Below are 13,894 nucleotides of genomic sequence, written 5' to 3'. Positions count from 1 at the left end.
GCTACTTCAACACTGTAGGCTACTTCAACATTGTAGGCTACTTCAACACTGTAGGCTACTTCAACACTGTAGGCTACTTCAACACTGTAGGATACTTCAACATTGTAGGATACTTGGACACTGTAGGATACTTGGACACTGTAGAATCAACACTGTAGGATACTTCAACACTGTAGGATACTTGGACACTGTAGGATACTTGGACACTGTAGGATACTTGGACACTGTAGGATACTTCATCACTGTGTAGCTCAACAACATCTGAATGCATATCCATGAAACTGACTGACATCAAATGGTTCATTTGTTTTTGAAGAACGATCACAGACGATTGGATGCGGTGTTGTTTTGTCTTACAGTATTCTTTGATGTTGTGTTATGTAGAATATTGTGATCATAATGTGATCTTGCCGACATTAATTGAGCTTTAATCACATTTTACTAAACGACAACCATTGGCCTGAGTAGCCTGTTCTCCGTGAGTAAAGTAGAGAATACGCATTGTTTAGTGTGGTGGACTAAATATCCTGAAAAAGTCAGATCCGCAGCCACTCTGATAAAGTAAACTAGATATACTGCCATGTACTCCCACAGAGAGCTGTTTTGTCTTTTGCCAGTAGACATATGTTACTGTAAGTGTTGACAGCCCACCAGACCAAAGCTAGCCAGGCCAGCTGAAAGCTCCCACTCTGACCCCCTTTTATGTGGGAGACACAGTTTCAAGATGAAGCATGTGACAGAGGATGTAATGATTCCAGGCTGCTACAGCTAGGACTCAAACACACACACACACAAATCAAAAGAAATCACCCAAGACCTCTGAAAAAAATTATAGACCTTCACAAGTCTGGTTCATCCTTGGGAGCAATTTCCAAACGCCTGAAGGTTCATCTGTACAAACAATAGTACAATAAACTCCATGGGACCACGCAGCCGTCATACCACTCAGGAAGGAGACGCGTTCTGTGTCCTAGAGATGAACGTACTTTGGTGCGAAAAGTGCAAATCAATCCCAGAACAACAGCAAAGGGCCTTGTGAAGATGCTGGAGGAAACAGGTACAAAAGTATCTATATCCACAGTAAAACGAGTCCTATATCGACATAACCTGAAAGGCCGCTCAGCAAGGAAGAAGCCACTGCTCCAAAACCGCCATAAAAAAGCCAGACTACGGTTTGCAACTGCACATGGGGACAAAAATCGTACTTTTTCGAGAAATGTCCTCTGGTCTGATAAAACAAAAATTGAACTGTTTGGCCGTAATGACCATCGTTACCTTTGAAGGAAAAAGGAGGAGCCTTGCAAGCCGAAGAACACCATCCCATCCGTGAAGAACGGGGGTGGCAGCATCATGTTGTGGGGGTGCTTTGCTGCAGGAGGGACTGGTGCACTTCACAAAATAGATGGCATCATGAGGCAGGAAAATGATGTGGATATATTGAGATGTTGCTTCAATATATCAGTCAGGAAGTTAAAGCTTGGTCGCAAATGGGTCTTCCAAATGGACAATGACCCCAAGCATACTTCCAAAGTTGTGGCAAAATGGCTTAAGGACAACAAAGTCAAGGTATTGGAGTGGCCATCACAAAGCCCTGACCTCAACCCTATAGAAAATGTGTGGGCAGAACTGAAAAAGCGTGTGCAGGCAAGGAGGCCTACAAACCTGACTCAGTTACACCAGCTCTGTCAGGTGGAATGGGCTAAAATTCACCTAACTTATTGTGGGAAGCTTGTGGAAGGCTACCCGAAACATTTGACCCAAGTTAAACAATTTAAAGGCAATGCTACCAAATACTAATTGAGTGTATGTACACTTCTGACCCACTGGGAATGTGATGAAAGAAATAAAAGCTGAAATAAATAATTCTCTCTACTATTATTCTGACATTTCACATTCTTAAAATAAAGTGGTGATCCTAACTGACATAAGACAGGGAATTTTTACTAGGATTAAATGTCAGGAATTGTGAAAAACTGAGTTTAAATGTATTTGGCTAAGGTGTATGTAAACTTCCGACTTCAACTATATATATATATATATATATATATATATATATATATATATATATATATATATATATATATATATATGCACTCACACATACACACGCACTCACACGCACATATACACATATACACACACACGTGCATGTAACTGTTCTGCCTGCGGCTATGGAACCCTGACCTGTTCACCGGACGTGCTTGTTGCACCCTCGACAACTACTATGATTATTATTATTTGACCATGCTGGTCATTTATGAACATTTTAACATTTTAACATTTTGACCATGTTCTGTTTTAATATCCACCCTGCACAGCCAGAAGAGGACTGGCCACCCCTCATAGCCTGGTTCCTCTCTAGGTTTCTTCCTAGGTTTTTGGCCTTTCTAGGGAGTTTTTCCTAGGGAGTTTTTCCTAGCCACCGTGCTTCTTTCACATGCTTTGCTTGCTGTTTGGGGTTTTAGGCTGGGTTTCTGTACAGCACTTTGAGAATATCAGCTGATGTACGAAGGGCTATATAAAAAAATAAATTTGATTTAACTCACATGCACACACACTCACGTACACAGATGTCTTGCCGATGTTGCAGCTATGGCTTTAGGGTGGGCCTGTTTAACAGTGTTACAATACACTGTGGAGGACTGAGGAGGATAGCCCTGTAGTTTAACAGTGTTACAATACACTGTGGAGGACTGAGGAGGATAGCCCTGTAGTTTAACAGTGTTACAATACACTGTGGAGGACTGAGGAGGATAGCCCTGTAGTTTAACAGAGTTACAATACACTGGAGGACTGAGGAGGATAGCCCTGTAGCTTAACAGAGTTACAATACACTGGAGGACTGAGGAGGATAGCCCTGTAGCTTAACAGGGTTACAATACACTGGAGGACTGAGGAGGATAGCCCTGTAGTTTAACAGAGTTACAATACACTGGAGGACTGAGGAGGATAGCCCTGTAGTTTAACAGGGTTACAATACACTGGAGGACTGAGGAGGATAGCCCTGTAGTTTAACAGGGTTACAATACACTGGAGGACTGAGGAGTTAGTTTAGTTAAGTTTGTTGATGTGGACACCGAGGAACTTGAAGCTCTCAACCTGCTCCACTGCAGCCCCGTCGATGAGAATGGGGGAGTGCTCGGTGCTCCTTTTTCTGTAGTCCACAATCATCTCCTTAGTCTTGGTTACGTTGAGGGATAGGTTGTTATTCTGGCACCACCCGGCCAGGTCTCTGACCTCCCTCCCTATAGGCTGTCTCGTCGTTGTCGGTGATCAGGCCTACCACTGTTGTGTCGTCTGCAAACTTAATGATGGTGTTGGAGTCGTGCCTGGCCATGCAGTCATGAGTGAATACAGGAGGGGACTGAGCACGCACCCCTGAGGGGCCCACGTGTTGAGGATCAGCGTGGCGGATGTATTGTTACCTACCCTTACCACCTGGGGGCGGACCGTCAGGAAGTCCAGGATCCAGGTGCCGAGGGAGGTGTTTAGTCCCAGGGTCCTTAGCTTAGCGATGAGCTTTGAGGGCACTATGGTGTTGAACGCTGAGCTGTAGTCAATGAATAGCATTCTCACATAGGTGTTCCTTTTGTCCAGGTGGGAAAGGGCAGTGTTTAGTGCAATAGAGATTGCATCATCTGTGGATCTGTTAGGGCGGTATGCAAATTGGAGTGGGTCTAGGGTTTCTGGGATAATGGTGTTGATATGAGCCATGACCAGCCTTTCAAAGCACTTCATGTCTACAGACATGAGTGCTACGGGTTGGTAGTCATTTAGGCAGGTTTCCTTAGTGTTCTTGTGCCTAGGCACTATGGTGTTCTGCTTAAAACATGTTGTTATTACAGACTCGGACAGGGAGAGGTTGAAAATGTCAGTGAAGACACTTGCCAGTTAGTCAGTGGATGCTCGCAGTACACGTCCTGGTATTCCGTCTGGCCCCGCGGCCTTGTGAATGTTGACCTGTTTAAAGGTCTTACTCACATCGGCTGCGGAGAGCGTGATCGCACAGTCTTCCGGAACAGCTGGTGCTCTCATGCATGTTTCAGTGTTATTTGCCTCGAAGCGAGCATAGAAGTAGTTTAGCTCATCTGGTAGGCTCGTGTCACTGGGCAGCTCTCGGCTGTGCTTCCCTTTGTAGTTTGCAAGCCCTGCCACATCCAACGAGCATCAGAGCCGGTGTAATACGATTTGATCTTAGTCCTGTGAGAGCATTGCTGTGTGAGAGAGAGATTATGATGGTTTCACTTGCTCTGGCAATGTTTACATATGTTTCCCATGCTAATAGATAAAACCCCTTGGAGGGAGGGAGGGAGGGAGGGAGGGAGGGAGGGAGGGAGGGAGGGAGGGAGGGAGGGAGGGAGGGAGGGAGTCCATTCCCAATATGTTTCCAGTCTAGTGCGAAACAGCACCTGTTTTTGATGTGTGTGTAATTCTGTGTGCGTGTGACAATGTCTGTGAGTGGTTTGGGCTGACTGATGAGGGTGAGGTAGAGGGGAAGCCAAGTTTGTATTTGGGAGGGAGGGAGGGAGTGAGGAGTGGAGGGAGGGGGGGAGGGAGGGAGAGTGGAGGGAGGGAAGGAGGAGTAGAGGGAGGGAGGAGTGGAGGGAGGGAGGAGTAGAGGGAGGGAGGGAGGAGTGGATAGAGGGAGGAGAGGAGGGAGGGGGAGGGAGGGAGGGAGAGTGGAGGGAGGGAGAGTGGAGGGAGGGAGGGAGGAGTAGAAGGAGGGAGGGAGAGTGGAGGGAGGGAGGGAGGGATGGAGGAGTGGAGAGAGGCAGGGAGAGAGAGTGGAGGGAGGGAGAGGGGGAGGAGTGGAGGGAGGGAGGGAGGGAGGAGTGGAGGGAGAGAGAGTGGAAGGAGGGAGGGAGGAGTGGAGGGGGGAGGGAGGAGTAGAGGGAGGGAGGAGTGGAGGGAGGGAGGAGTAGAGGGAGGGAGGGAGGAGTGGATAGAGGGAGGGAGGGAGGGAGGGAGGGAGGGAGGGAGGGAGGGAGGGAGGGAGGGAGGGGGGGAGGGAGGGAGGGAGGGAGGGAGGGAGGGAGGGAGGGAGGGAGGGAGGGAGGGAGGATGAAGGGAGGGTGGAGGGAGGGAGGAGTAGAAGGAGGGAGAGAGAGTGGAGGGAGGGAGGGATGGAGGAGTGGAGAGAGGCAGGGAGAGAAAGTGGAGGGAGGGGGGGAGTGGAGGGAGGGAGGAGTGAAGGGAGAGAGAGTGGAGGGAGGGGGGAGGGAGGACTGGAGGGAGGAGTGGAGGGAGGGAGGGAGGTAATGTGTTTGGTGGTTTATCTGAAACAGCTGTCTTGGCTCTGTCTTTACCATTGGTTGGTTTGTAATCCAATATTCCTCCGTCAAACTCTGCTGCTCATTGAATGATTTATCTAATTCACTTAGACTCATTACAATGTTAGGCTAATCATATCTGATGTTTCTCTGAAGTAACAGCTACTCTATATCATAAAGATAAAACAATTGTAATTTTAATCAAATCATTTTGGTCAGAACTACTTGCATAGAAACCACTAAACCTTTTAAAATATATTATCATTCTCTCTCTCTCTGTCTGTCTTTCTCTACCTCTCCCTCCCTTTCTCTCTCTTTCTCACTCCTCCATCTTTCTCTCTCTCTCTCTCTGTCTTTCTCCCCTCCCTCCCTCTTTCTCTGTCTCTCTCTCTCCCCCTCCCTCCCTTTCTCTCTCTCTCCTCCCTCCCTCCCTCCCTCTCAGGGATGTGTAACCCTAAGAACTACAGTGATACTCCAGCCACCTCTAAGAGCACAGTGGAGGAACTCCATCGACCAATCCCTTCGTTGTTCCGAGCCCTCACGGAGGGTGACGACCCTATCAACATGATGGTGGTGTCCTTCCCCGTTGCCGAGGAACTATCTCACGACGAGAACCTGGTCTCCTTCCTGGAGACGCTTGAAGACCAGCATCAGAACATGTCAATCCCCGGCAACAGCATTCACGCAAGATACGACACTCAAGGTAGAGGAACCGTAGAAATAGATCGATTAGACTGTGGAACCACAGAAATATATTAATTAGACTGTGGAACCACAGACATATATTAATTAGACTGTAGAACCATAGAAATATATTAATTAGACTGTAGAACCACAGAAATATATTAATTAGACTGTAGAACCACAGAAATATATTAATTAGACTGTAGAACCATAGAAATAGAAAGATTAGACTGTAGAACCACATAAATATATTAATTAGACTGTAGAACCACAGAAATAGAAAGATTAGACTGTGGAACCATAGAAATATATTAATTAGACTGTAGAACCATAGAAATAGAAAGATTAGACTGTGGAACCATAGAAATATATTAATTAGACTGTAGAACCATAGAAATAGAAAGATTAGACTGTGGAACCATAGAAATATATTAATTAGACTGTAGAACCACAGAAATATATTAATTAGACTGTAGAACCACAGAAATATATTAATTAGACTGTAGAACCATAGAAATAGAAAGATTAGACTGTGGAACCATAGAAATATATTAATTAGACCATAGAACCACATAAATATATTAATTAGACTGTAGAACCACAGAAATAGAAAGATTAGACTGTGGAACCATAGAAATATATTAATTAGACTGTAGAACCACAGAAATATATTAATTAGACTGTAGAACCACAGAAATATATTAATTAGACTGTAGAACCACAGAAATAGAAAGATTAGACTGTGGAACCATAGAAATATATTAATTAGACTGTAGAACCACAGAAATAGAAAGATTAGACTGTGGAACCATTGAAATAGAAAGATTAGACTGTGGAACCATAGAAGTATATTAATTAGACTGTAGAACCACAGAAATAGAAAGATTAGACTGTGGAACCACAGAAATATATTAATTAGACTGTGGAACCATATAAATATATTAATTAGACTGTAGAACCACAGAAATATATTAATTAGACTGTAGAACCACATACATATATTAATTAGACTGTAGAACCATAGAAATAGAAAGATTAGACTGTGGAACCATAGAAATATATTAATTAGTCTGTAGAACCACAGAAATATATTAATTAGACTGTAGAACCATAGAAATAGAAAGATTAGACTGTGAACAATATGACGTAACAGAGATTGCTGATATTCCTTTCAGTGGTAGATCCAAGGAGAGTCATGTATGTCAACGTAAAACTGTCTGTTTAGACCACGTTGTAACTGTGCTAGTAAAACACAGGAAGGCAAAATAGAAGAGCTGTTAGTTTCCACTATAGAACAAACACCATGTCTGATACAGCTGAGAGGATGGTCTGTTCAGTCTGTGGTGATGGTAAACGCTTGACCTTCTCTCTCTCTCTCTCTCTCTCTCCCACTCTCTCTCTCTCTCTCTCTCTCTCTCTCTCCTCCTTTTCTGACTGGTTTGGACTGTCTGGGTTAATTGAGAGTGTATATTTTCTCTCTCTCTAGCAACTGAGATATCTATCTATCTATCTATCTATCTATCTATCTATCTATCTATCTATCTATCTATCTATCTATCTATCTATCTATCTATCTATCTATCATCTATCTATCTATCTATCTATCTATCTATCTATCTATCTATCTATCTATCTATCTATCTATCTATCTATCTATCTATCTATCTATCTATCTATCTATCTATCTATCTATCTACTGTATCTATATCTATCTATCTACTGTATCTATATCTATCTATCTACTGTATCTATATCTATCTATCTACTGTATCTATCTATCTATCTATCTATCTATCTATCTATCTATCTATCTATCTATCTATCTATCTATCTATCTATCTATCTATCTATCTATCTATCTATCTATCTATCTATCTATCTATCTATCTATCTATCTATCTATCTATCTATCTATCTATCTATCTATCTATCTATCTATCTATCTATCTATCTATCTATCTATCTATCTATCTATCTATACACACACAACTGAGATATATATATATATACACACACACACCAGAGTGGGTGCCATGTGGGATGTACCCCAGAACACCCATTGTCCTCAGTAATGAAAACATTGAGGGTTAAATATGACTGCTTTTTGCAGGTAGCTACTAACTACGGCTTTAAATATGTCTACATGGGATTACTGGAACGGCTTTAAATATGTCTACATGGGATTACTGGAACGGCTTTAAATATGTCTACATGGGATTACTGGAACGGCTTTAAATATGTCTACATGGGATTACTGGAACAGCTTTAAATATGTCTACATGGGATTACTGGAATACTAGTTCTGTGTTAAAGATGCAGTTACTAAGATAACTGACCTGTGTTCTATTTTCTCTCTGTATCCCTCCTCCCCTTCTCCCCCAGATAACATGTGTATGGTGGTCTACTTTGATGACTGCGTATCAATCCGCCAGTGTAAACTATACTGTGAGTCGATGGGAGGGTCGAAGTACCGCTGGTTTCACAACGCCTGTTGTCAGTGCATCGGCCCGGAGTGTCTGGACTACGGCAGCAAGGCTGTTAAGTGCATGAACTGTCTGTTCTGAAGACTGACGGTGGATGGATCCATGAACTGTCTGTTGTTGAAGACTGATGTCTCCATGGTGGTGGAGACTGGTACCATATATATCGACCAAACCCATGGGCGGCTCGAGGGAGGGGCTAGACGATGCGGAAGCCTTTTCTCAACAATAGCCTATCACCCCATTAGTAACCCCAATAAATATTTTATTAATATATGAACGCATTTACACCATACAGGGCCTTCGGAAAGTATTCAGACCCCTTCACTTTTTCCACATTTTGTTACGTTACAGCCTTATTCTAAAATTGATTAAATAATGTTTTCCCCCACATCAATCTACACACAATACCCCATAATGACAAAGCGAAAACAGGTTTCTATACATTTTTGCAAAACATAAAATAGAAATACCTTATTTACGTAAGTATTCAGACCCTTTACTATGAGACTCAAAATTGAGCTCAGGTGCATCCTGTTTCCATTGATCATCCTTGAAATGTTTCTACAACTTGATTGGAGTCCACCTGTGGTAAATTCAATTGATTGGACATGATTTGGAAAGGCACACACCTGTCTATATAAGGTCCCACAGTTGACAGTGCATGTCAGAGTAAAAACCAAGCCATGAGGTCAAAGGAATTGTCCGTAGAGCTCCGAGACAGGATTGTGTCGAGGCACAGATCTGGGGAAGGGTACCAAAACATTTCTGCACCATTGAAGGTCCCCAAGAACACAGTGGCCTCCATCATTCTTAAATGGAAGAAGTTTGGAACCACCAAGACTCTTCCTAGAGCTGGCCGCCCGGCCAAACTGAGCAATCGGGGGAGAAGGGCCTTGGTCAGGGAGGTGAGCAAGAACCTGATGGTCACTCTGACAGAGCTCCAGAGTTCCTCTGTGGAGAAGGGAGAAACTTCTAGAAGGACAACCATCTCTGCAGCACTCCACCAATCAGGCCTTTATGGTAGAGTGGCCAGACGGAAGCCACTCCTCAGTAAAAGGCACATGACAGCCTGCTTGGAGTTTACCAAAAGGCACCTAAAGACTCTCAGACCATGAGAAACAAGATTCTCTGGTCTGATGAAACCAAGATTGAACTTTTCTGGAGGAAACCTGGCACCATCCCTACGGTGAAGCATGGTGGTTGCAGCATCATGCTGTTGGTATTTTTTCAGCGGCAGGGACTGGGAGACTAGTCAGGATCAAGGGAAAGATGAACAGAGCAAAGTACAGAGAGATTTGTGGTGAAAACCTGCTCCAGAGCGCTCAGGACCTCAGACTGGGTCGAAGGTTCACCTTCTAACAGGACAACGATCCTAAGCACATAGCCAAGACAACAGAGGAGTGGCTTCGGGACAAGTCTCTGAATGTCCTTGAATGGCCCAGCCAGAGCCCGGACTTGAACCCGATCGAACATCTCTAGAGAGACCTGAAAATAGCTGTGCAGCGACGCTCCCCATCCAACCTGACAGAGCTTGAGAGGATCTGCAGAGAAGAATGGGAGAAACTCCCCAAATATAGGTGTGCCAAGCTTGTAGCGTCATACCCAAGAAGACTCGAGGCTGTAATCGCTGCCAAAGGTGCTTCAACAAAGTACTGAGTAAAGGGTCTGAATACTTATGGAAATGTGATATTGAAGTTTGCAAAAATGGCCAAAAACCTGTCATTATGGGGTATTGTGATGTCATTATGGGGTATTGTGATGTCATTATGGGGTATTGTGATGTCATTATGGGTATTGTGTGTACATTTACATTTACATTTACGTCATTTAGCAGACGCTCTTATCCAGAGCGACTTACAAATTGGTGCATTCACCTTATGATATCCAGTGGAACAACCACTTTACAATAGTACATCTATATATTTCATGAGGTAGTCACCTGGAATGCATTTCAATTAACAGGTGTGCCTTGTTAAGTGAAGGAATTTCTTTCCTTCTTAATGCGTTTGAGCCAATCAGTTGTGTTGTGACAAGGTAGGGGTGGTATACAGAAGATAGCCCTATTTGGTAAAAGACCAAGTCCATATTATGTCAAGAACAGCTCAAATAAGCAAAGAGAAACGACAGTCCATCATTACTTTACGACATGAAGGTACGTTAATGCAGAAATGTTCAAAAACTTTGAACGTTTCTTCAAGTGCAGTCACAAAAACCATCAAGCTCTATGATGAAACTGGCTCTCATGAGGACCGCCACAGATCTGATAAAAACTATTTCTGAAAAATTCATTCTGGTAACTTCTAAGTAAATTATATTTAATTACTACAAAAATTCCATGGGGGAAAAAATGATAGAATGACAAACCAAATCAATATGTATAGCAGCAGCCTATAGATAAATAAATAAATGGTGGTTTCTTCCCTGTCTTCTCCCTGGTGGGGGACAGAATGATAAACAACTATAGGCTATGTGAAGTAAAATTCACCCTGTCTCTTCCTTGATGTTCATAAAAATTCCACAGAAACCCTCTTGCACAGTGGAACCCAGAACGACATGTGACCACTTGGTACGGCGACAGTTCTGCCGAGGACACCCAAATCAGAGTGGCCACCATTTTTTTACATTTTAGTCATTTAGCAGACGCTCTTATCCAGAGCGACTTACAGTAGTGAGTGCATACATTTCATAAATTTTTTCCGTACTGGTCCCCCGTGGGAATCGAACCCACAACCCTGGCGTTGCAAACACCATGCTCTACCAACTGAGCCACACGGAACCGCTAAGCCCCCAGGGAGCCTGACCATCTCTGGAAGTTTCTGTAGCCTTGCTTGGAATATTTATCCTATATTGGCTATTGGTTGAGCCACAGTGCCCGTTCTAGCTTGGTATGTTGGGGTGGGAAATTGGAAATGTGAATTGGGCCAAGTTGGAGGTAATAATGCATGTAAAGTTATAGTTAATATTGACATGCATGAATATACATCACCAAAAGCTTGATTTTTTTTTTAATGGCTGTTTTAAAACGAATTACCTGCAATTTTATGTTGTCGTGATTTATGTCCACTACTTGATCAATTGATTTGATAGCATGTTTTGAGCTATGCAAATAAATGATATGAAATCGATGAAGAGTTCACCTCTGTTTTCTTTGATTCTGTAATAGGGTATATTGTAACCATGTGTTCAAGCTAATCAACTCAAAAGTGTATTTATGTGTAAACTACACAATGCAATGAAATACCTTCTCACAATCCTCGCAAACAGGGCCATGGTTAAGCTACAGCATATGTATTAGTATATACACAAGGCTACAGTCTACAAAATATCTATATCCCATAGTCTTGGGTCTATTAGATTATAGGCCTACTGCAAATTATTGTTGTTTGTTCCTGAACTGTCCGAATGGCAGAACCATCCTTCAGTGATCCTTCAGCTGTCCTTCAGCCATCCTTCAGCCATCCTTCAGCACCACAATTTGGTTCAACTTCTGTAACATCACTGCACCATCCTGGCACTGTCCTATCAGCATCACGAAGGGCGCTCCAATCACTTAAAATTACATCTCATCAACACCTGCTGCCTACGTCTAATAGTCCTCCTCTGTTTCCCACGTCTAGTAGTCCCTCTCTGTTTCCCACGTCTAATAGTCCTCCTCTGTTTCCCACGTCTAGTAGTCCCCCTCTGTTTCCTACGTCTAATAGTCCCTCTCTGTTTCCCACGTCTAATAGTCCTCTGTTTCCCACGTCTAGTAGTCCCTCTCGGTTTCCTATGTCTAATAGTCCCTTTCTGTTTCCTACGTCTAATAGTCCCCCTCTGTTTCCTACGTCTAATAGTCCCCCTCTGTTTCCTACATCTAATAATCCTCCTCTTTTTCCTACGTCTAATAGTCCCCCTCTGTTTCCTACGTCTAATAGTCCCCCTCTGTTTCCTACATCTAATAATCCTCCTCTGTTTCCTACGTCTAATAATCCTCCTCTGTTTCCTACGTCTAATAATCCTCCTCTATTTCCTTCGTCTAATAATCCTCCTCTGTTTCCTACATCTAGTAGTCCTCCTGTTTCCTACGTCTAGTAGTCCTCCTGTTTCCTACGTCTAATAATCCTCCTCTGTTTCCTCTGTCTAGTTGTCCTCCTCTGTTTCCTTCGTCTAATAATCCTCCTGTTTCCTACGTCTAATAATCCTTCTCTGTTTCCTACGTCTAATAGTCCTCTGTTTCCTACGTCTAACAGTCCTCTGTTTCCAACGTCTAATAGTCCTCCTCTGTTTCCTACGTCTAACAGTCCTCCTCTGTTTCCTACGTCTAGTAGTCCTCCTGTTTCCTACGTCTAACAGTCCTAAAATGTGTGTAGCATGACTGGGAAAGGCTGGGGACTGACTAGCTATCGTAGTAGACTATAGTGTCCCTGCTTGGACATCCAGCCTCCCACTCTAATGTAATCTAATCTTAGTTTAACTGTGACAGGAATCCAGTCTGCTAATCTAATTTTAGTTTAACTGTGACAGGAATCCAGTCTCCCATTCTAATCTGAGTTTTACTGTGACTGGAAGCACATCAGTTCCTCGAGAAACACAGTTGTTATTACAGCATTCTGATACACAGGTGTTCAGTAAGTGAACCAGGGTGTACTGAGTCTTTCTCAGGAAGAGAGGGAAAGGGGGGTAGGGGTTTAACTGACTGATGCCAATGTTTTTACTGCTGCACTTAACTACACACACACACACACACGCGTTTGTTTGACTATTGTTGTAGGGACCAAACAATTAATTCACCTTTAAAATCCTATTTTCCCTAAACCCTCAACCTAACCCTAAACCTTAATCCTAAGCCTAAACCTTAATCCTAACCCCTAAACCTTAAACCTAACCCTAAACCTTAAACCTAACCCTTAACCCTAACCCCTAAATTTAAAATAGCCCCTTTCCTTGTGGGGACTGGCGAAATGTTCCCACTTGTCAGCATTTTCTTTGTTTTTACTATCCTTGTGAGGACTTCTTGTCTCTCCAAGGATAGTAAAACCAAACACACACACACACACCCTCTCTCTGTCTTTTTCTCTTTCTCCTCCTCTCTCTCCCTTTCCATCTTCTATTTTTAGCACCAGTGATGTTTGCAGATGGTTGAGTGTCCTGCCTGCCTGCCACTGATGCTGTGCCCAATTGGCGAGGAACAAACAGTAGTCTGTGAATCTGCCAACAAAACAATGACGATTTGTTCATCTTTATTGTTATTGAGTCACACGACCCTGTTACAGCTGGTAGAGGCTGTTAGATCTGTGGAAGTAGTGCCAAACAGACAACAGAAAACACAATGAAGACAACCTTTGTGTGAAAGTTGTCCGTCATTTCATAATGTATCTGATCAAATATAAATGTTTTTAGCTATTCATACGTATATAGTTGAATACTATTTTTTAAGTTGATAAAGTTGGTCAAACTGGACTTGTAGTTGTAGTTTCC

At 43.1% G+C, this 13,894-nt stretch overlaps 1 protein-coding gene across 1 annotated transcript; it reads left to right on the top strand.

Moving 5' to 3' along the window:
• Positions 1-5,714: 5,714 nt before the first annotated feature.
• LOC106569741 (twisted gastrulation protein homolog 1-A) lies at positions 5,715-11,562 on the top strand. Its single transcript, XM_014141321.3, has 2 exons — positions 5,715-5,973; positions 8,337-11,562. Exons 1-2 carry the CDS (start codon positions 5,715-5,717, stop codon positions 8,516-8,518), a joined length of 441 nt encoding a protein of 146 aa, XP_013996796.1. The 3' UTR covers positions 8,519-11,562.
• The last annotated feature ends 2,332 nt before the right edge of the window (positions 11,563-13,894 follow it).

The sequence above is a fragment of the Salmo salar genome, chromosome 14 (genome assembly GCF_965601325.2).
Source record: "Salmo salar chromosome 14, fSalSal1, whole genome shotgun sequence".
In the NCBI taxonomy this organism is placed as follows: domain Eukaryota; kingdom Metazoa; phylum Chordata; class Actinopteri; order Salmoniformes; family Salmonidae; genus Salmo; species Salmo salar.
Note: the sequence above shows the minus strand (reverse complement) of the source record. Positions and strands in the feature narration are given on the sequence as shown.

Excerpts from the sequence above, each read along its gene's own strand:
- LOC106569741 (XM_014141321.3), top strand. The coding sequence starts at position 5,715 with ATGTGTAACCCTAAGAACTACAGTGATACTCCAGCCACCTCTAAGAGC. Across the intron at positions 5,974-8,336 it reads CGCAAGATACGACACTCAAG|ATAACATGTGTATGGTGGTC; the intron begins GTAGAGGAACCG and ends CTTCTCCCCCAG.